Genomic DNA, 16,925 nt, shown 5'->3' with positions numbered 1-16,925 from the left:
CCATCAGAACAGCACAACAAAAGTAGTGTATTACAAGGGACTTTATTATATAAAGTATTTTACCTGTCTTAGACAAGGTTCTGGTGTTAAGACTTCTAAAGACATAAAAGTGGCAATTATCTTTGATTTCTCTGCTTGGCGTGAATTTGAAATGCGACTTCCTGGACAGGAGCGAGACACTGAGGCTGGTCTGGAAATGTCATCTAGACTTCCTTTCACAATATCCATGTCCAAGTAAGGCCTATTGTCTAAAATGAAACAAAGCAAAAGAAAGACCATTGGAGGCGTTTACCACCAGAGCTGTGAAGTCTGAGTCGAGGAGTAATTTTTGGGCACTGAGGGTAGGAACACACTAGGCAGAAACGCTAGCCTTGTAGAAAACGCACTTAATGCAAGTCCATGGGCTGCATGAAAAAATGCATATGTTTGCGTTCTGTAATGTGCGTTTTTAAAAACGCTGGTCTTGCTGCATATTTTTCCAAAACACATTTAAAACGCACATAATAAAAGTCAATGGTAACACAGAGGTATTGCGTTTTAGTTCGTTTTTGATGCATATTTTTTTTAAAACAAGTTTGATGATGTATTTCCGCTTCCTGTTGACTTCCTAGTGATTCGCATGAAACGCATAAAAAAGCATGCAAAATGCATATAAAACGCATATGCGATTTAAAATATGTGAATCGTAAATGCATTAAAATGCACGCAGAACGCAAGTGTGGGAAAAATGCAGGTAAATGCACAGAAAACGCAAGGGAAACACACTAAAAACACACAAACGCAAGCAAAACGGTAGCTTTCCCGCGCTGCCTAGTGTGTTCCCAGCCTCACAGACGAGTGTGCTCCCAGCCACAGCTTCTTATTACACATACTTTGTCCTCCTCTGATGGAGCAGAACTGGCTCTGCAGACTCTTCCTGCATCAATACAGTACTCTTCACTTGGGGAAGGGGTGGAAAGGCTGGAAGCAGGGTGCATATGCAAATTTGCGTGCGTTTGCATGTTTTTTTCATGCAAATTTGCATATGTATGCACATTTTTTTTTTTTATTTCCTTGCCTCCATTTATTGCTATTGACTTCAAAACACGAAAACACGTATGTGTTAACGCGTAAACCGCATGGAAAATTGTTACTGAGGCAGCTGGAGGAGGGAAGGGAATTTCGTCTGTAATGTAAACAGGCCCATTGAAATACATTGCTATGCGAATTTGCATGCAGATAATGCATGCAAATACGCCATAGTGGAAACGGGCCCTTAAAGGAGTTATCAGGCTTTTAAAAGAAAATAAGTGCTACTTACCCGGCTCTTCGCCCAAGCTCCCAGCATGTCTCTCGCCGCAGCTCCGCCGTCAGCCGTTCGCAACCGCTGCCTCCCGGTCCCCGGCAATGACGTCAAGCGCAGTAGTTCTGCGCCTGCACAGTATGCTCCATTCCACGTGGCGGTGATTGACAGCGCCGCTCGCGCAGGCGCAGTACAGGCCAACCTCCAGGTTGGCCTGACGTCATCGCCGGGGACCGGGAGGCAGCGACCGCGAACGGCTGACGGTGGAGTTGCGGCGAGAGACATGCTGGGAGCTTGAGGCTGAACGAAGCCCCGAGTAAGTAGCACTTATTTTCTTTAAAAAAGCCTTAATAACTCCTTTAAGGTAGCCATACATCTAAAGATGATGGGCAGATTCGACCAAGAGACTAATCTCTCTCTGATCGAATCTGATTAGAGAGAGAGATCTGTCGGCTGCCGATACACCACAGGGCGATTCCTGATCAATTTTAGCATGAAATCTCTGAGGAATTGTACGAGGTGGAACATTTGCCACCTCGCTGATGTTCCCCTACTATATAAATACATATGCATGCCGACTGGTGTGTGTGATGTCACACACGCACCGCCATGCTATGCGCCAGCAGCGTGTATGGGAAGTGTAATGGACAGTGGTGGATTCGAAGGAGGACGGGCGCTGCGACACAGGACCGGTAATGTATAAATGCACATACATACACATGTAAAAATGTATACATCAGGTGAACATCGCTGGGAGTTTCATCGCTCGTCTCGATATCGCTTGCCATTACTGCCATGCACCCAACTGACCACGATTGCCCGACATCTTGCAGCACGTCCGACCGAATAATGCTACCATTTTCAGCCCGAAACTGGTCGCATTGTCGAACGGTCATGCACTTGGCGTCAACAATTTTCATCAAATCCAATTATAATAATCAGAATCAGATGGTCGGTCGACCGTCACGTCGCCTGATGTATTGCCACTTTAGTTCTAAGTCAGTCAGTCTCTCAGGACAGGAAAATACTTTTTTTTCCTGGACTGCCAGAAAATGTACAGCGCCTTTCTAGACAGTTCTGCGCTGAGGTGACGCATATAGTGTCTGTGGTTTGAAACGCCTCTGCCGCGAACCCCAAAATGTTAGAAGCTACATGCAGTGTCTCAGAAAATTCAATCGATGGTAAATGCACTGAGATCAACGCTTCCATTTACCTCAACACGGGACGAAGGGGATCTCGGCGCAGTGGATCGCGGCAGCAGCCGTCTCTCTGACCCGGTGAAATAGCCTACGCGTCGCATCTGCTTACATGCATTGACAATGCATTGGCAGGAGGATAGTAAAGTCACTGGGATGTAGGATAGACTGGCCCCAAACAAATGTGCTCAATTTTAAAGTGGATCCGAGATGAACTTTTACTAATTGCATATTTGTGTTCCTTTCCTATTGTTTATAGGGCATTCCTCAAGCCAAATACTTTTTTGTTTTTGTTTTAATACTCTAATCTTATACAATAAAATCCCTGTGTCGCTGCGTCCAGCTGTCCCTGTTTTTTGCTACTGCGCATGTGCGCAGTAACGGACAGCTGGACGGGACCTAGGAGCAAGGAGGGCGAGCGAGGTGGGCAGGCGAGCGAGATGGGCGGGTGCGCGCACGGCGGTTTAGTGCGTGCGCGGAGGGCGCGCGCATTTGCACTGGCGGCGGCAGTGGCAGAAAAAAGACCTAGAGCCTGTTTTTAAACGGGCTTGGGTCTACTAGTTCCCTATAAACTAAACAAGCCTCGCCCACAGCTTTTCAGAGAGCAGCAAGGGCTCGTGGGAGCTCAGACTGGGCAGGAGGAGGAGGAGGTATTACTAGCCAGAGATCTCAGAGGCAGAGGGGAGGAGAAGGGGGAATTAGGTTTTTTTCACAGGCTGAATGCTGAAGATGCAGATAAGCTTCCCTGTGTGCAGGGGCGTAGCAATAGGGGTTGCAGAGGTAGCGACCGCACCGGGGCCCTTGGGCCAGAGGGGCCCTATGGGGCCCTTCCTCAACCAAAGCATTAGCTGTTTATTGGTCCTGTGGTGGTAATAATCACCTCTATAGATGCTTTGAATCGTAGTAATCATTAACAAACTGTTCCCCATCCGATTCTTGCACCTCTAATACTATGTATGACCAAGGCAGGTTTTGTTGCGCCGTATCAAGTGTTATATATAGAGTGCTAGGAGGGGCCCCATGTAAAACTCGCACCGGGGCCCATAGCTCCAAAGCTACGCCACTGCCTGTGTGTAATGTTTACAAACAACATGGCTGCTGTCATTGTACCACAGGAAGAAATAATCATATTCTATTGAAGCTGTTTGCAGCTAGATTTGCTGTGTAAACTATCTAAACTTTAGATAAGATATATATAGACAAGTGTTACTTGTTATAGTTAGCTTTTCATCTCGGATCTGCTTTAAAATAATGTTACCCAAAATAGGGAACTTAGTAAACACTAGCATCATGCAGAGGAGTACAAGCTGGAATAATGTTGACAAAACACTAAATTAGGGCTGGTGCACACCGAGCGGCTTTTTGGGCGTTTTCAGATCCGCTTGCGGCTGCGGATCTGCTTGGTCAATGTATCTCAATGGGGTGGTGCACACCAGAGCGGGGGGCGTTTTGCAGAAACGAAAAATGCCTGGGTGAGGCATTTTTTGGATTGCGGGTGCGTTTCTGCCTCAATGTTAAGTATAGGAAAAACGCAAACCGCTCTGAAAAACGGCACTTAAGGGCCCATTCACACTTACAATCGCAGAACGCCGGCGATTACCGCCGGCGTTCTGCGGGAGTGATTTTCCCGCGATTAGCGCGGAAAAATCACTGGACACTGCGGCGGTTTTGGAGCGATCACGATTAGCGTGCTATGCACGCTAATCACGATCGCAAATCGCGGAACGCTCGTCGCCGGCAAACCGCTGCATGCAACGCGGTTGCGGTTATCGCTAACCGCAACCGCGGCAGTGAGAACACGGCCACTGGCTACAATGTGTAGCGGTTCTTGCAGAACCGCTAGCGGTTTGCCGCGAGCGGGAATCGTGCGATTCCCGCTCAGGTGTGAATGGGCCCTCAGAGCGGTTTTGCAGGCGTTTTTGTTACAGAAGCTGTTCAGTAACAGCTTTACTGTAACAATATATGAAATCTACTATACTGAAAACCGCAGCAGCAATCCGCAAAACGCTAGCAAAACGCCTCATAAAAATAAAAAAAAGCGTTTAAAAATCTGCTAGCATTTTGCGGATCTGCTAGCGGGTTTTGGTGTGCACCAGCCCTGAGTCCTTCTTTCTACATAACATGGCATAGCTAAATGAGAACCAGCACAAATCGTTTTAGTTGTTTAAGTGCATTTATTTGAATGCGTAATCATCAGAGTCCAATCTAAAACCACAATACATGAGCTCTGCGTAACCCGGCGTCTCCTAGCAACCAGATCATGGCGTCCAACATGACATTGTATATAAAATCATTCAGCGTAGAGATGGGAAGTTCGGATCTTTTCAATGATCCGCTAAACGCGGGGACACAAGTCTCTCTTTACCACATCTTCACACATCCATACCTGCTGCAGCACATTCCCGTAATCCGCCTTCCCTCTGAGTTCCCACCGGACATTCGCTCTGTCACTAAAATCCCGAGGACACGGGCAGAGCCGACACTGGAAGTGGGAGTGGCATCTTGTAGAGGGCGGTGTGCAAGACATGGGGCTGGATGCTAGCAGATGCGCTCTGTTGTCACTAAACTCTGAGGACAGGGGCAGGGCTAACACTGAAAGTGGGAGTGGCATCTTGTAGAGGGCGGTGTGTAGGACATTGAGGCTGGAATAAGGATGATAGCAGAAGAATAATGGGAGCTCAGGGCTCCCTGAAAGGGACAGCAACTATCAAGTTTCAAACCACATAAACTACAGTGCAGAGCTGTCTAGAAAAGCACTGTAAATTTGCTAACAGTTCAGGAGAAAAAGTTTGTTTTACCTGTCCTGAGAGATGACAACTAAAAGTGGCCATTCATCAGGCGACTTCAATGAACCAAGTGCATGCCCGATTGACAATGCATTAATCGGTTGGACATGCTGCAAGATGTAGGGCCGACTTGCTCGATCGAGTGCACGGTGGTAACAGCAAGCAATATCAGGATGAGCAACGATCGCGACAAAACCCCTGGCGCTGTTTCCACAATGTAAGTGTGCATTTATATATTACCTGTCCTGTGTCACGGTGCCCATAAACTTGCGCCTCTCTTCTATTAGCCGCATACATGCCACCGGTGCATAAGACGCCGAAGTGGGACATCACACGTGCCGTGCTGGCAGCATGTAAGCAGATGATAGAAGTGTGGCGGAGGACAGACGGGCACCATGACACAAGACAGGCAAAGTATAAACGCACACATAGGCCTGGTGCACACCAAAACCCGCTAGCAGATCCGCAAAATGCTAGCAGATTTTTAAACGCTTCTTTTTATTTATTTTTATGAGGCGTTTTGCGGATTGCTGCTGCGGATTTCAGTGTAGCATATTTCATATATTGTTACAGTAAAGCTGTTACTGAACAGCTCCTGTAACAAAACCGTCTGGCAAACCGCTCTGATCTGCCGTTTTTCAGAGCGGTTTGCGTTTTTCCTATACTTAACATTGAGGCAGAAACGCCTCCGCAATCCAAGAAATGCCTCACCCCGGGAGTATGCATTTCTGCAAAACGCCTCCCACTCTGGTGTGACCCACCCCATTGAAATACATTACCCAAGCGTATCCGCAGCCTCAAGCGGCTGCAAAAACGCCTGAAAATCCGCTTGGTGTGTCCCAGCCCATACAGCACTTTTACACATCAGGGGAACACAGGCAAACGCGGCAGGCTCGGACGATTCCCAAGAGATTTCATGCTGAAATCAATTGGGAATCAGTCTGCGGTGTAATAGCAGCCAACATCACTCTCTAATCAGATTCGATTAGTGAGAGATTTGTCTCTTGGTTGAATCTGCCCATCATTGCTAGGTGTATAGCTACCTTAAGGGTGCGGACAGAAAAAGCTTTCTGCTCTCTTCACAATTGCTCACTGATAAGGAAACAAAGTTTTGTAGACAAAGATTTGTAGACAGTCCTTATTTAGTGTGCAGCAGGGTCTTGTGTACGGTGCCCTGCCCGCAGCCTCTTCACCTCCTTCCCAAGTGTTGTGTACTGTAGTGCTGCTGGAGGGGTCCACAGAGCCAGTTCTGCTTCATTAGAGGTCTCTCTATTCTAGTGCTTTTTATTACTGTGCACCTTATTGTACTGGCCCCCGATTTAACAGCTGCTTTAAATAGTACCCCCTATTATACTCCTCCCTCATTTTAGTGTTGCCTATGATTATGGCAACTAATTATAGTGCTTGTAATTTTAGTGCCTTTCATTAATGTGCAGCTACATCCTCTAGTGGCGATTGGCATGATCAGGTTTGTTATAGTTACCTGTTCTATTTTTCTTCTTGGCATCCGATGAACACCTGCCTTTAGTTCTGGGCAACATTTTAATTCATCACTACAGCATGATGGCTGAGTCATATGACCAATGTGTCAGTGATGAACAAGAAGGGAGGCTGACAGTGACAATTATGAGGGAGGACATAGAAGCCAAGCAATGTACATTTGAAACTTACTGCAGGGCTGCCTGGCAATTGGTTTTGCTAAAAAGAAATAAATATGGCAGCCTCCATACATCTCTCACTACCTTTAGGCCTAATGGCTTGTTCACACCTAGGGCATTTTCGCTATTTTTTCAGACCCGGCGATCTTTAAAATCGCCTCAAAGGCGCGTGTGAAATGAATCCTTATGGGGCTGTTTATATCTGCACATTTCGTCAGCTTTCCGCTGACCAAAGCACTGCCTGCACCATTTTTGGGGCAATTTTGCTACAATGGAAGGTATACTCAGGGCCGGGCCGAGGCATAGGCTGGAGAGGCTCCAGCCTCAGGGCGCAGTGTAGGAGGGGGCGCACAATTCATTCAGCTGTCATTCCTAATTGTGTTTGAAGCAGAAAGAAATAAGAAAAGGGGATACATAGCAGTGACTGCAAGCCAGATAACTAGAGATTAAGGTGTTGGGGAGGTTGGGGGCCCTGGGGCGCCTCTTAGTCTAATAGCATCAGTGTGTGAAGGCTGGGGTGGGAGGGATGGAGGGGCGCACTTTGGTGTCTCAGCCTTGGGTGCTGGAGGACCTTGTCCCGCCTCTGGGTATACTGTAGGAAAAAAACACAAAACGCTCACAAAATCTCTTTTTCGGCAATTGCGTTCATGCTTTTAAGAATAAATACATTGTATTTCTTCTTTTCCGGGTCAAAGAGTTCACTTCCTGACTTGCGTCAGGAAGTGAAAAAAAACAAATCACTCTGCAAAAGCGCTTTGAAAAGTGCTTTACACAAAATCGTAGCGTGCAGGTAAGCGCCGGAGGGGGGAAAAAAATCACAAAATCGCAAAACACGTAGATGTATACAAACCCTAACACCCGCAGGTGAAACCTGTGTTACCCTATTTAACCGCAAGGGGCCGCAAAAGCAATGAAAGTCTATGGAGACTTTCACATCTATTGCAGCCTGTTGAGGTGCACCAATATCCAATCCGACACAAGGGGAGTAACATGTTACCGCAAGCACCACGCTTTATGCACTGTGCTTAGGGTAATTGAAGTCTATGGGTGTCGCAGGTAGTGTAAATGACGGAGCGCGCATGCGTGGACTGATGGGAATCCCAGTGATGCACTTCCTGCCCAGCAGAGAGTATGTCACTGAGTGGGGGGGGGGGGGGGGGGTGATGCTATGCACATAACCCTGTCGGTGCAGTCTGCTGCAGGGTCATTTGAGCGAGGTTTTTTGCATTGCGGTGCGATGCGGTAGGAGCAACTGCTCACTGCTGCCTGGTAACTGCTCACTGCTGCCTGGTAACTGCTTGCTGAGCACACAGCTCAACAGTTCGTGGAAAAGAGGCCTAAAAGTGAACCTGAGACAATCAAAGTAAAAGGATTTATACTTCCTCAAGCCCTGTGGTCTGTAAGCTCCCTCCATGCCTGTCTGGTCCCCTCCATTGCGCTGTAGTGGAGTCCACATGCGCGGTTCAGGCTGCGTCCCCCCACCCTCCTGATGGCACTCAGGTAAGTATAAATCCTTTTAGTTTGATGCCTCAGGTACAATTTAAGGTAGCCATACACTGTACGTTATTTTTGCTCAATTAAGACGTTCACTCAGGATTAGACAAAAGTGACCAGTCAATTGTAAATTGAAGTGGATTCAACCATTTATGATTGTAATTACAATCAATATTATGATCGAAACACTGTAACACAATGTTGGTTTATGGTTGGTCAATTGATAATACCGATTGTAGCTACTATCAAAAGCTAAATTGTATGGCTAACTTTATTGTGTACCTACTTACATCCATTGTCTCATCTGTAACTATTTGGCCTTTGTGCACAAGAAAAACTGCCAAAAAATTGAACAGCAGTCTTAGTTTTCATATACACTTTTCAGCCTGTTTTCATAAGCTGGAACTCAAATTGCATGTAGTGCATAATTTATTTATTTTATTATTTTAAGTATTTATATAGTGCCGACATATTACGCAGCGCTGTACAGAGTATATTGTCTTGTCACTATCTGTCCCTCAGAGGGGCTCACAATCTAATCCATACCATAGTCATATATCTATGTATGTATTGTGTAATCGTGTATATATCATCATCTAGTGCCAATTTAGAGGGAAGCCAATTAACTTATCGGTATGTTTTTGGGATGTGGGAGGAAACCGAAGTGCCTGGAGGAAACCCACGCAGACATGGGGAGAACATACAAACTCCTTGCAGATGTTGACGTTGACCTGGCTGGGATTTGAATCGGGGACCCAGCGTTGCAAGGCAAGAGCGCTTACCACTACTCCACGGTGCTGCCCTGCATAATGTCAAACTCCGGCCCGTGGGCCAAATGTGGCCCTCAGACCCTATAGATTTGGCCCTCAGGTGGTTTCCCAACTTAGCATTATGTTTGGCCCACTCTAGACCACCAGAGATTGGAGGGTAATCCCTAGATCACCAGGGAAGCCATATGGGGGGGGGGCAGCACTAGATACTAGGGAACTATATAGATGAGGGAGGACCACTAAACATCAGGGAACTGTATAGATGAGGGAGGAAGGACCACAAACACCAGGGAACTGTATGGGGGATGGAGGGGGTCTATTAGACACCATGGAACTTTAGAGAGTTGGTCACTAGACATTGAGGTTGGGCTGCAACTTGGTCCCAGAGATCAATTTCAGCCCAGTTTGTATTTGAGTTTGACACCCTAGTGGGAAACCACCTACATCTAGGCACATTGAGGCTTTGTTCACATTATAAATTACTAGTGCTGAGTGATTAATCGAGGCTATCGAGCACTCTTCAAAGCCCTTTTCCCTGCACTTTGCGCTTAGAAAAGTGCTTTTGTAAGCACTTTTGCTTAGCGATTAGTTTATTTACTTCCTGATGTCAGTCAGGAAGTGAACTCTTTGACCCGGAAAAGAATAAATACAATGTATTTATTCTTAAAAGTGCTCGGAAAATCGCAATTCAAAGCGTTCCCTATAACTTCCATTGAGCAAAAACGTTCAGAAAATGGTACATGTAGCGCGTTTGCAATTTTAATAAAATGAAACCATGCACATGTGAACACTCTCATAGGAAATCATTGCACAAGCGCTTTTAGGGGAATTTCTAAATCGCCAGCACTTAAAAAAAATAGGAAACACTTTATAGTGTGAACTGCTGGATACCTTTGTAAAGAAGAAACTAGTAACAGACGGGCTTAACGCTGTTTATTGCTGGCTCAGTTTGCTTGAATCCATACTGCTGGGATGGTAAACTAGATTTACAGATGCTTCACCTATTCTCTGTTCATGTTTATATGCGTGGACTCTTAAAATTGTATGATTATTGGACCTTACATGATCTTTGGTTGAGTTTTGTATTATAATATTCCCGTAGATGTCTTTAGTAAGCCAACAGTCTCCAGAATGCGGCAGAACTGTCCAAACGTAATTGATGGTATTTCATACATTGGTGACAACTGACAAGAACAAATATTGTCATTTTGCAGTATTTACTTTCAGCTCTCAGTAACTTTTTAACCTCTTTGTATATTAACTCAAGTGTTGCTCTTCATTCTTGTGGACAGACAAAACTTTCTTTTGATCACACATTTTAAAAATGGGTGTTCTTATTTTAGCTTATAAGAAATGCCCTGGGAAAAAGAAATCTTTCCGCACTACTTCTGCCATGGCCAGCTATGGTCATACTAGTTACAAGATAGGTGGGTATGCTTTTCCTTGTGCTGTACTTTTTTGGGGGGGCGGGGGGGGGGGGGGGAGGGGGGCATACAATTTGCAACAACTCAGAACTACTAGCTTCTCAGAGACTAACTAAAATGACACCAGTTTCCAATAATTACCACTACAGAGGATTGTATGCCTTTTGCAGGATCCTCTCTTCCCTCGAGTAAAACGATTGTGTGCTCCTTTGCTTTGACTGCCTGGTGCTTGTATTAGGGCTCATTTCCACGGGCAGTTGAACTGTGTGCTCAGCAAGCAGTTACCAGGCAGCAGTGAGCAGTTACCAGGCAGCACCGAGCAGTTGTGAGAGTTTGAGAGACTTTTCAGGCCCAGTACGCACCAAAAATCTCTAGATCTGCAAAACACTAGAGGTTTTTGAAGCAGATTTCAGAGCGATTCTAGGCATGTGTTCAAAACATGCCTAGCATTTTTTTTTGGGAGCGTTTTTGTGTAGATGTCAAATATTGTTACAGTAAAGATGTTACTGAACAGCTTCTGTAACAAAACCGCCTAGAAAACCTCTCTGATCTAGCATTTTTCAGAGCGGTTTTCCACTTTCGTATACTTTAACATTGAGCCAGAAACACCTCAGAAATCTAAAAAATGCTGCACGACAGCAGTTTGCGTTTGATGGAAAAATGAACCGCTCTGGTGTGCACCATCCCATTCACTTTCATTAGCCAAGCGGTTTTCCCCCTGCAAGCGTTTTAAAAAACGCTGCAGAACAGCTCCGGTGTGCACCAGCCCTCACTGCTTATCAACTGCCTGTGAAAAAGGGGCCTGACCGGGCCTACCCAACCATCCCAAAATTGAATGTTCATGTATTTTGTAATGTTTGCCTCGGAAAATGTTTTCCTAAGTTGTACAACCTTGTTACGTTATGTCTGTCATCCTTTGTAATGGGCTCAATTCTGGTAGCGTTTAGTAAATAATTACCTTATGGAATTGGGTTTACCTCATGAGGGAAATCAACTTTTGAATTCTGGTAGTTTAAGTAAAGTTTTACCTCATGTAATTTCATGAGGTAATTAATGTGGTAATTTTCTACTAAAAATGTGTGGTATTTAGTAGTGAAATACCTCACACTTGAATTCTGAAGTGAAATTAGGTGCGTGTTTGCATGTCTTTTATCTCACATAATTAGACCTACCTCTACCACATTATAAATGCAGTGCTATGACAGAATCGTGATATCTGTCACATATCTTGGAGCCTTTTCAGCTTGTTCTGTGTTCAGGGCCCCCATAATTTGCTGAAATAAGTAAAAGTGATCTGACCAACAAATTCCCCCCCCCCCCCCCCCAGTGTGAGAAAACGCAAAAAAGCGTCGCGTGCGCTCAGAACAAGGCAGCTGATTCCGCATCCAACGCGGCGGTTTGCATGCGTAGGCCTACATCTGCCAGTGTGGCTGAACGCGGAGAAACCGCCGCATGCCTTGATAGCGGTGCGGCTGGCTCCGCGTCCAGCGTGGCGGGTGGTACGCAAGACATGTCTGGTGTGGCTGGGACTGATAGTCCACACAGGTTTAGAAGGGCGCGCGCGCGCGCGCGCGCGCTGAGAGGCAGAACTTTTATGACAGCCAGAAGGGAGTCAGCTGACCATGCTGGTCAGCTGACGATTGTACCAGTTCCTATTGGTCCAGCACTTAGGGGAGGCGCTGGAGAGCGCTGGGCTATATATACTGGATGCTGGTCATTCGCTGGTTGTCTGCCGTTGCAATCACTACGTGGTAGCACTCAGACCTTATTGTCAGAATCTGTGTTATTACTCTGTTATACTTCAGACTAGTTCCAGGGTGTTGATGATCACGGAGCTCACACCCAAGATTAGGAATCTGTGTTATCATTCTGTTATACTTCAGACTAGTTCCAGGGTGTTGATGATCAAGGACCTCACACCCAAGATTAGGAATCTGTGTTATCATTCTGTTATACTTCAGACTAGTTCCAGGGTGTTGATGATCAAGGACCTCACACCCAAGATTAGGGACTTGCGTTATCATTCTGTTATACCTCAGAGTAGTTCCAGGGTGTTGATGATCACGGAGCTCACACCCAAGACTAGGCATTGTTTATTATCTGTTATGACTTTCTGCTTTCCTGACCACTCTTCTGTTCACTGATTTGGTACTTCGCTATATCTGATACTCTGTTGCCAAACCCTGCTTGCCTTAGGATTACCAAATCAGCCTCCTGTCTTTGTACTTTGTATGTCCGTGTGTTACCGACCTGGCTTGTCCGACCTTGAGAGCTATCTCCCCAGTTAAGAGATAGTTCACAGATCAGTCAGTGACATCCTCCTATTGGTGTCACTCACGCTCTGGTCCTTCCCTCTCCCAGTCTGACTCCTCCCTACGGGAGAGTCTCAGGCTGCTGGAAGGTACTTACTCTAGCAGTATTCCTCACTGCCTTGTACCTGTCCTCCTGGTATTGTTCTCAAAGTATTACTGTTGCACCAAACACTCATATCTCTCAGGTGTCCAGAGTTTAGTAATATATCTGATTATCGGTGATACTGCAGATCATCAATAATCAGGTATATGTCTGTATTTATGGTGATACTGCAGATCACCAATAATCAGATCCTCTCTGTGTTACACCGATCTTTACACCCAGCTTCCATTTTGTTTTAAAAAAAGAAAAAGGACTCCAAACTCTGTACAATCCTTCATCTGCCGTGCCCCCCACCCCCCCCTCCTCAACATTGCCATTCCCCAAAAAAGTAAAAATGCTCCATCCCACAGCCTCTATTTATAAAAAAATGAAGTAAAACTGCGACAAACACCGATCCCATCCCCCCCCCCCCCCTTTCCTCTGGTAAAAATCATTGCAGCATTTTGTTGCTTGATAGTAGAACATACCCGCTGTTCCTTCGCCCCCCCTCCATCTGCCGCCGTTCAGAGTGTATCCATCCCGGTGAGCGGCGACTTCCCTGACCTTTGACCCAGACATACTGCGCCCTGTGCACGCAGTATGTCCTTCCCCCTTGTCTTCTGGCCGGCGCATAGTGCGAGGCTCAGAAGCACGCTGACTGCTCTGCGCTGCGTGTGCGCTCCATTACACAGAGCGTCACATGCTAATCATGTCATGTGATGACCTGTTGCCATGGAGATGTGACGCAGAAATCAGTGGTCGAGGTGAGTTTCAAGTCCACCACTACCCGCTCACAACTCTGCAGGGAGGGAGGGGGAAAGAAGCGGAATCTGGCCACCTGTCGGCAGACCAGAGTAACAGGGCACGCGGCTGCATACGGCCCGCAGTTTGCCCAGCACTGGTCTAATACTTCCCAAGGCTGTGGAATTGGCACAAAAATCATCTGACTCCTCAAGTTTAAGGGACCCTGAACAGTGAAAAAAAACAAAGAAACACAAATCTAGACATACCTGGGGATTCCCCCAGCCCCCGTAGCCCTGCAAGCGGCTCCCATAGGTTGCCGACTTCGGCAAATGCTATGCACCCAGTGCAATCACGCGCCCATCGTCATAAGTTTACTGCGCATGCGCGGTACTCGAAAGACTGACCCGCGCATGTGCAGGGCCCTTAAGGCGACGGGCGCAATCATGCTGGGTGCGCGGAGTGCCTTTGGCAGAAGTCGCATACCTACCGGAGCATCCAGCGGGACCATGGAGGGGACCCGGAAGGACCTCGCAGGCAACTGGGCTGGAGAAAGCCCCAGGTAAGTCCAGAGTTGGTTTTGTTCACTGTTCAGGGTCCCTTTAATGAAACCACTGAAAAACACTCCAGGTACCCAAAATTGCTCCAACTCCACAGCCCTGAATTATATGCATCACTTTAACCATCCGTAATCTCAATGGTCGGTGGGGGGAGCATCAAATCTCATACAAAGCAGCAGGTTACTAATCATGGCGATTACACAGGAGTGGAGCAAGCATCGGGGCTCTTTCACAAACAGCACCTTAAATTTGGCATTTAACCACCCAATTGCCAGGGTTGAAGGACAACTGCATTAAGAATTATATGGAGGCTGCCATATTTATGTCCTTATAAGCAATACTAGTTGCCTGGTTATACTGCTGATCTACTGCCTCTAATACTATTAGACATAGACCCTGAAGAAGCATGCAGCAGATCAGGGGTTTGACAACATTGTCAGATCTGACAAGATTAACTTCATGTTTGTTTGTTGTGTGATTCAGACACTACTGCAGCCAAATAAATCAGCAGTGCTGCCAGGAAACTGGTATTGTTTAAAAGGAAATAAATATGGCAGCCTCCATATCCTTCTCATTACAGTTGTCCTTTAAGCACCTCCTAGTTCCAAAATATTGCAGCCTAACGGGAGCGTTTGCAACTATATGTAAGTCAGTGGATGACGCGCGATGCGGTTACAGCTCGTTTCTCACATCCTGATCAGCTTAACGTGACCTGTACTGTGTCAATGGGAACATGTCCATTAAACGTCTGTTGGGTTGTATCCAGTAAAGTAAATATTCATCCGGTAGACGCAGTTGCACAAAGCTGAACACAGGTAGGAGATAAAGCTGTCCACTAACTATCCAATTTCCAGCAAAAAACTGTTTGAGCGATCAGATAATTCTGATTGGAAGAAAAATTGTTCACTATACCATCAACGAACCAATCTTTGCTATCTATCTATCACAACCAACAAGAAAATCCAAACTTTGGTTTGACAAAAATCCAATCGGACGACTGTTTTTATAATCGTTCATAATCGATTGTGCCCATCAACAGATATTATTTACAAGCAATCCAATCAGAATTTCTGATCGCTCGAACGATTTTTCGCTAGCAATTGGACCGTCAGTGGCCACCTTTAGTTGTATCAAATTGATACAGAACAAGTGCTTCACTGTCCTTTAAACAGTAGCTCGAGCAATAGCATCTCCCATGACACAGACAGGCAGATTTTAAGAGGAATTGAAGGAGGATGCAATCTAAAGCCCAGTGCACACCAAAAACCTCTAGTAGATCCGCAAAACGCTAGAGGTTTTTGAAGCAGATTTCAGAGCGATTCTAGGCATGTTTAGAGAGATTTTCTAAACATGCTTAGCGTTTTTGGTGTAGCAGAAATCATATATTGTTACTGAACAGCTTCTGTAACAAAACCGCCTGGAAAACCACTCTGATCTAGCGGTTTTTCAGAGCAGTTTGAGTTTTTTCTATACTTTACATTGAGGCAGAACACATCTGCAAACCGCAAAAATGCTGCAGGAGCCACGTTTGCGAAAAACCTCAAACCGCTGGTGTGCACCATCCCATTGAGATACATTAGCCAAGCGTTTTCACAGGCGGCAGCGGTTTTGAAAACGCTACCAAAAACGCTTGGTGTGCACCAGCCCTCAGAGGATATTACACCAATCAAATCTATAGTAAAATTACTGACAAACAAGTGAATTCTACTGATTAGCTTGATACAATGGCATCTGTCAAGTGTTGGGTATATATTAGGTCAAGTCAAGTGCTAGGAACTGAGCAACGTTGGCAAGGGCCAGTTCCTGATGGCGAGACAACCGAGTCAGATCGCTTTCAAAATGGGAGGTATTGTGGTGTTCTGCTATACAGTGGTTTTGCACCTACCAAAGTGGCCCTGGCAGGAACAACCAGTGATTTGTCATGAAGGACATAGCCCAGAACTCCCTGATGCAAATTGCGAGCAAAGGCTAGGCAGTCTGGTCCGGACCCACAGACGGAAAACCTAATGCAGGCCATGGAAGGAAGGTGTCAGAATGCACAGTTCCCTGTAGCTTGCTGCAAAGTGAGCTTCAAAACTAAACCACGGACCAAAGGAGAAAGGCGACCCATTTGATATTTTCTTTTATCTTGTGGCCTCATAGCACCTGTCATTGTTGCAGCCAATGTACACACAAACCCCATCTCTGCCACACCTTGGAACTTACAGGACATAAAGGATACACTGCTAAAATCTCCAGTGTATATGGAAGCTCAGGTAATGGGTTTGTTACGGCTGAGGAGGAACGTGAATTATAAAGTAGCCCATACATCAGAAGATTATGGGCAGATACGACAAAGAGACAAATTTATCTCTAATTGATTTTGATTAGATAAATTTGTCTCTTCGTCGAAGCTGCCCATATACTGCAGGCCGATTCCCTTCTGATTTCAGCATGAAATCTTCAGGGAATCAGCTGAGCCCCCCTCCTTCTGTCCCCCTAATGTATACATGTGCCCCCGTGTGTGCATGTATACATTAACTGTCCTGTGTCATCTCCACAGTGTCAGTAACCTCCGGGCGCTATCCGGACATGACACTGACGCATAGCGTCTGATGTCATACGCAATGCGCTGACACTA

The 16,925-nt window shown here is 46.0% G+C and overlaps 1 protein-coding gene across 2 annotated transcripts in view; it reads right to left on the bottom strand.

Moving 5' to 3' along the window:
* FSIP1 (fibrous sheath interacting protein 1) overlaps positions 1–10,841 on the bottom strand; it is a 56,509-nt gene extending 45,668 nt beyond the window's left edge. Inside the window, exons 1-2 of one of the 2 annotated variants that reach the window (XM_068253326.1) lie at positions 10,752–10,841; positions 64–248 (exon numbers count right to left, since the gene is read on the bottom strand). In XM_068253326.1, the coding sequence (XP_068109427.1) occupies positions 64–228 (165 nt within the window). In that variant the 5' untranslated portion in view covers positions 229–248; positions 10,752–10,841. Of the gene's footprint in view, positions 1–63; positions 249–4,864; positions 5,018–10,751 lie in introns of those variants that run through there. The other variant, XM_068253325.1, reaches the window with a different exon arrangement.
* Between the last annotated feature and the right edge of the window lie 6,084 nt (positions 10,842–16,925).

The sequence above is a fragment of the Hyperolius riggenbachi genome, chromosome 9 (assembly GCF_040937935.1).
Source record: "Hyperolius riggenbachi isolate aHypRig1 chromosome 9, aHypRig1.pri, whole genome shotgun sequence".
Lineage (NCBI taxonomy): Eukaryota > Metazoa > Chordata > Amphibia > Anura > Hyperoliidae > Hyperolius > Hyperolius riggenbachi.
This window is presented reverse-complemented; position numbering and strand designations above follow the sequence as displayed.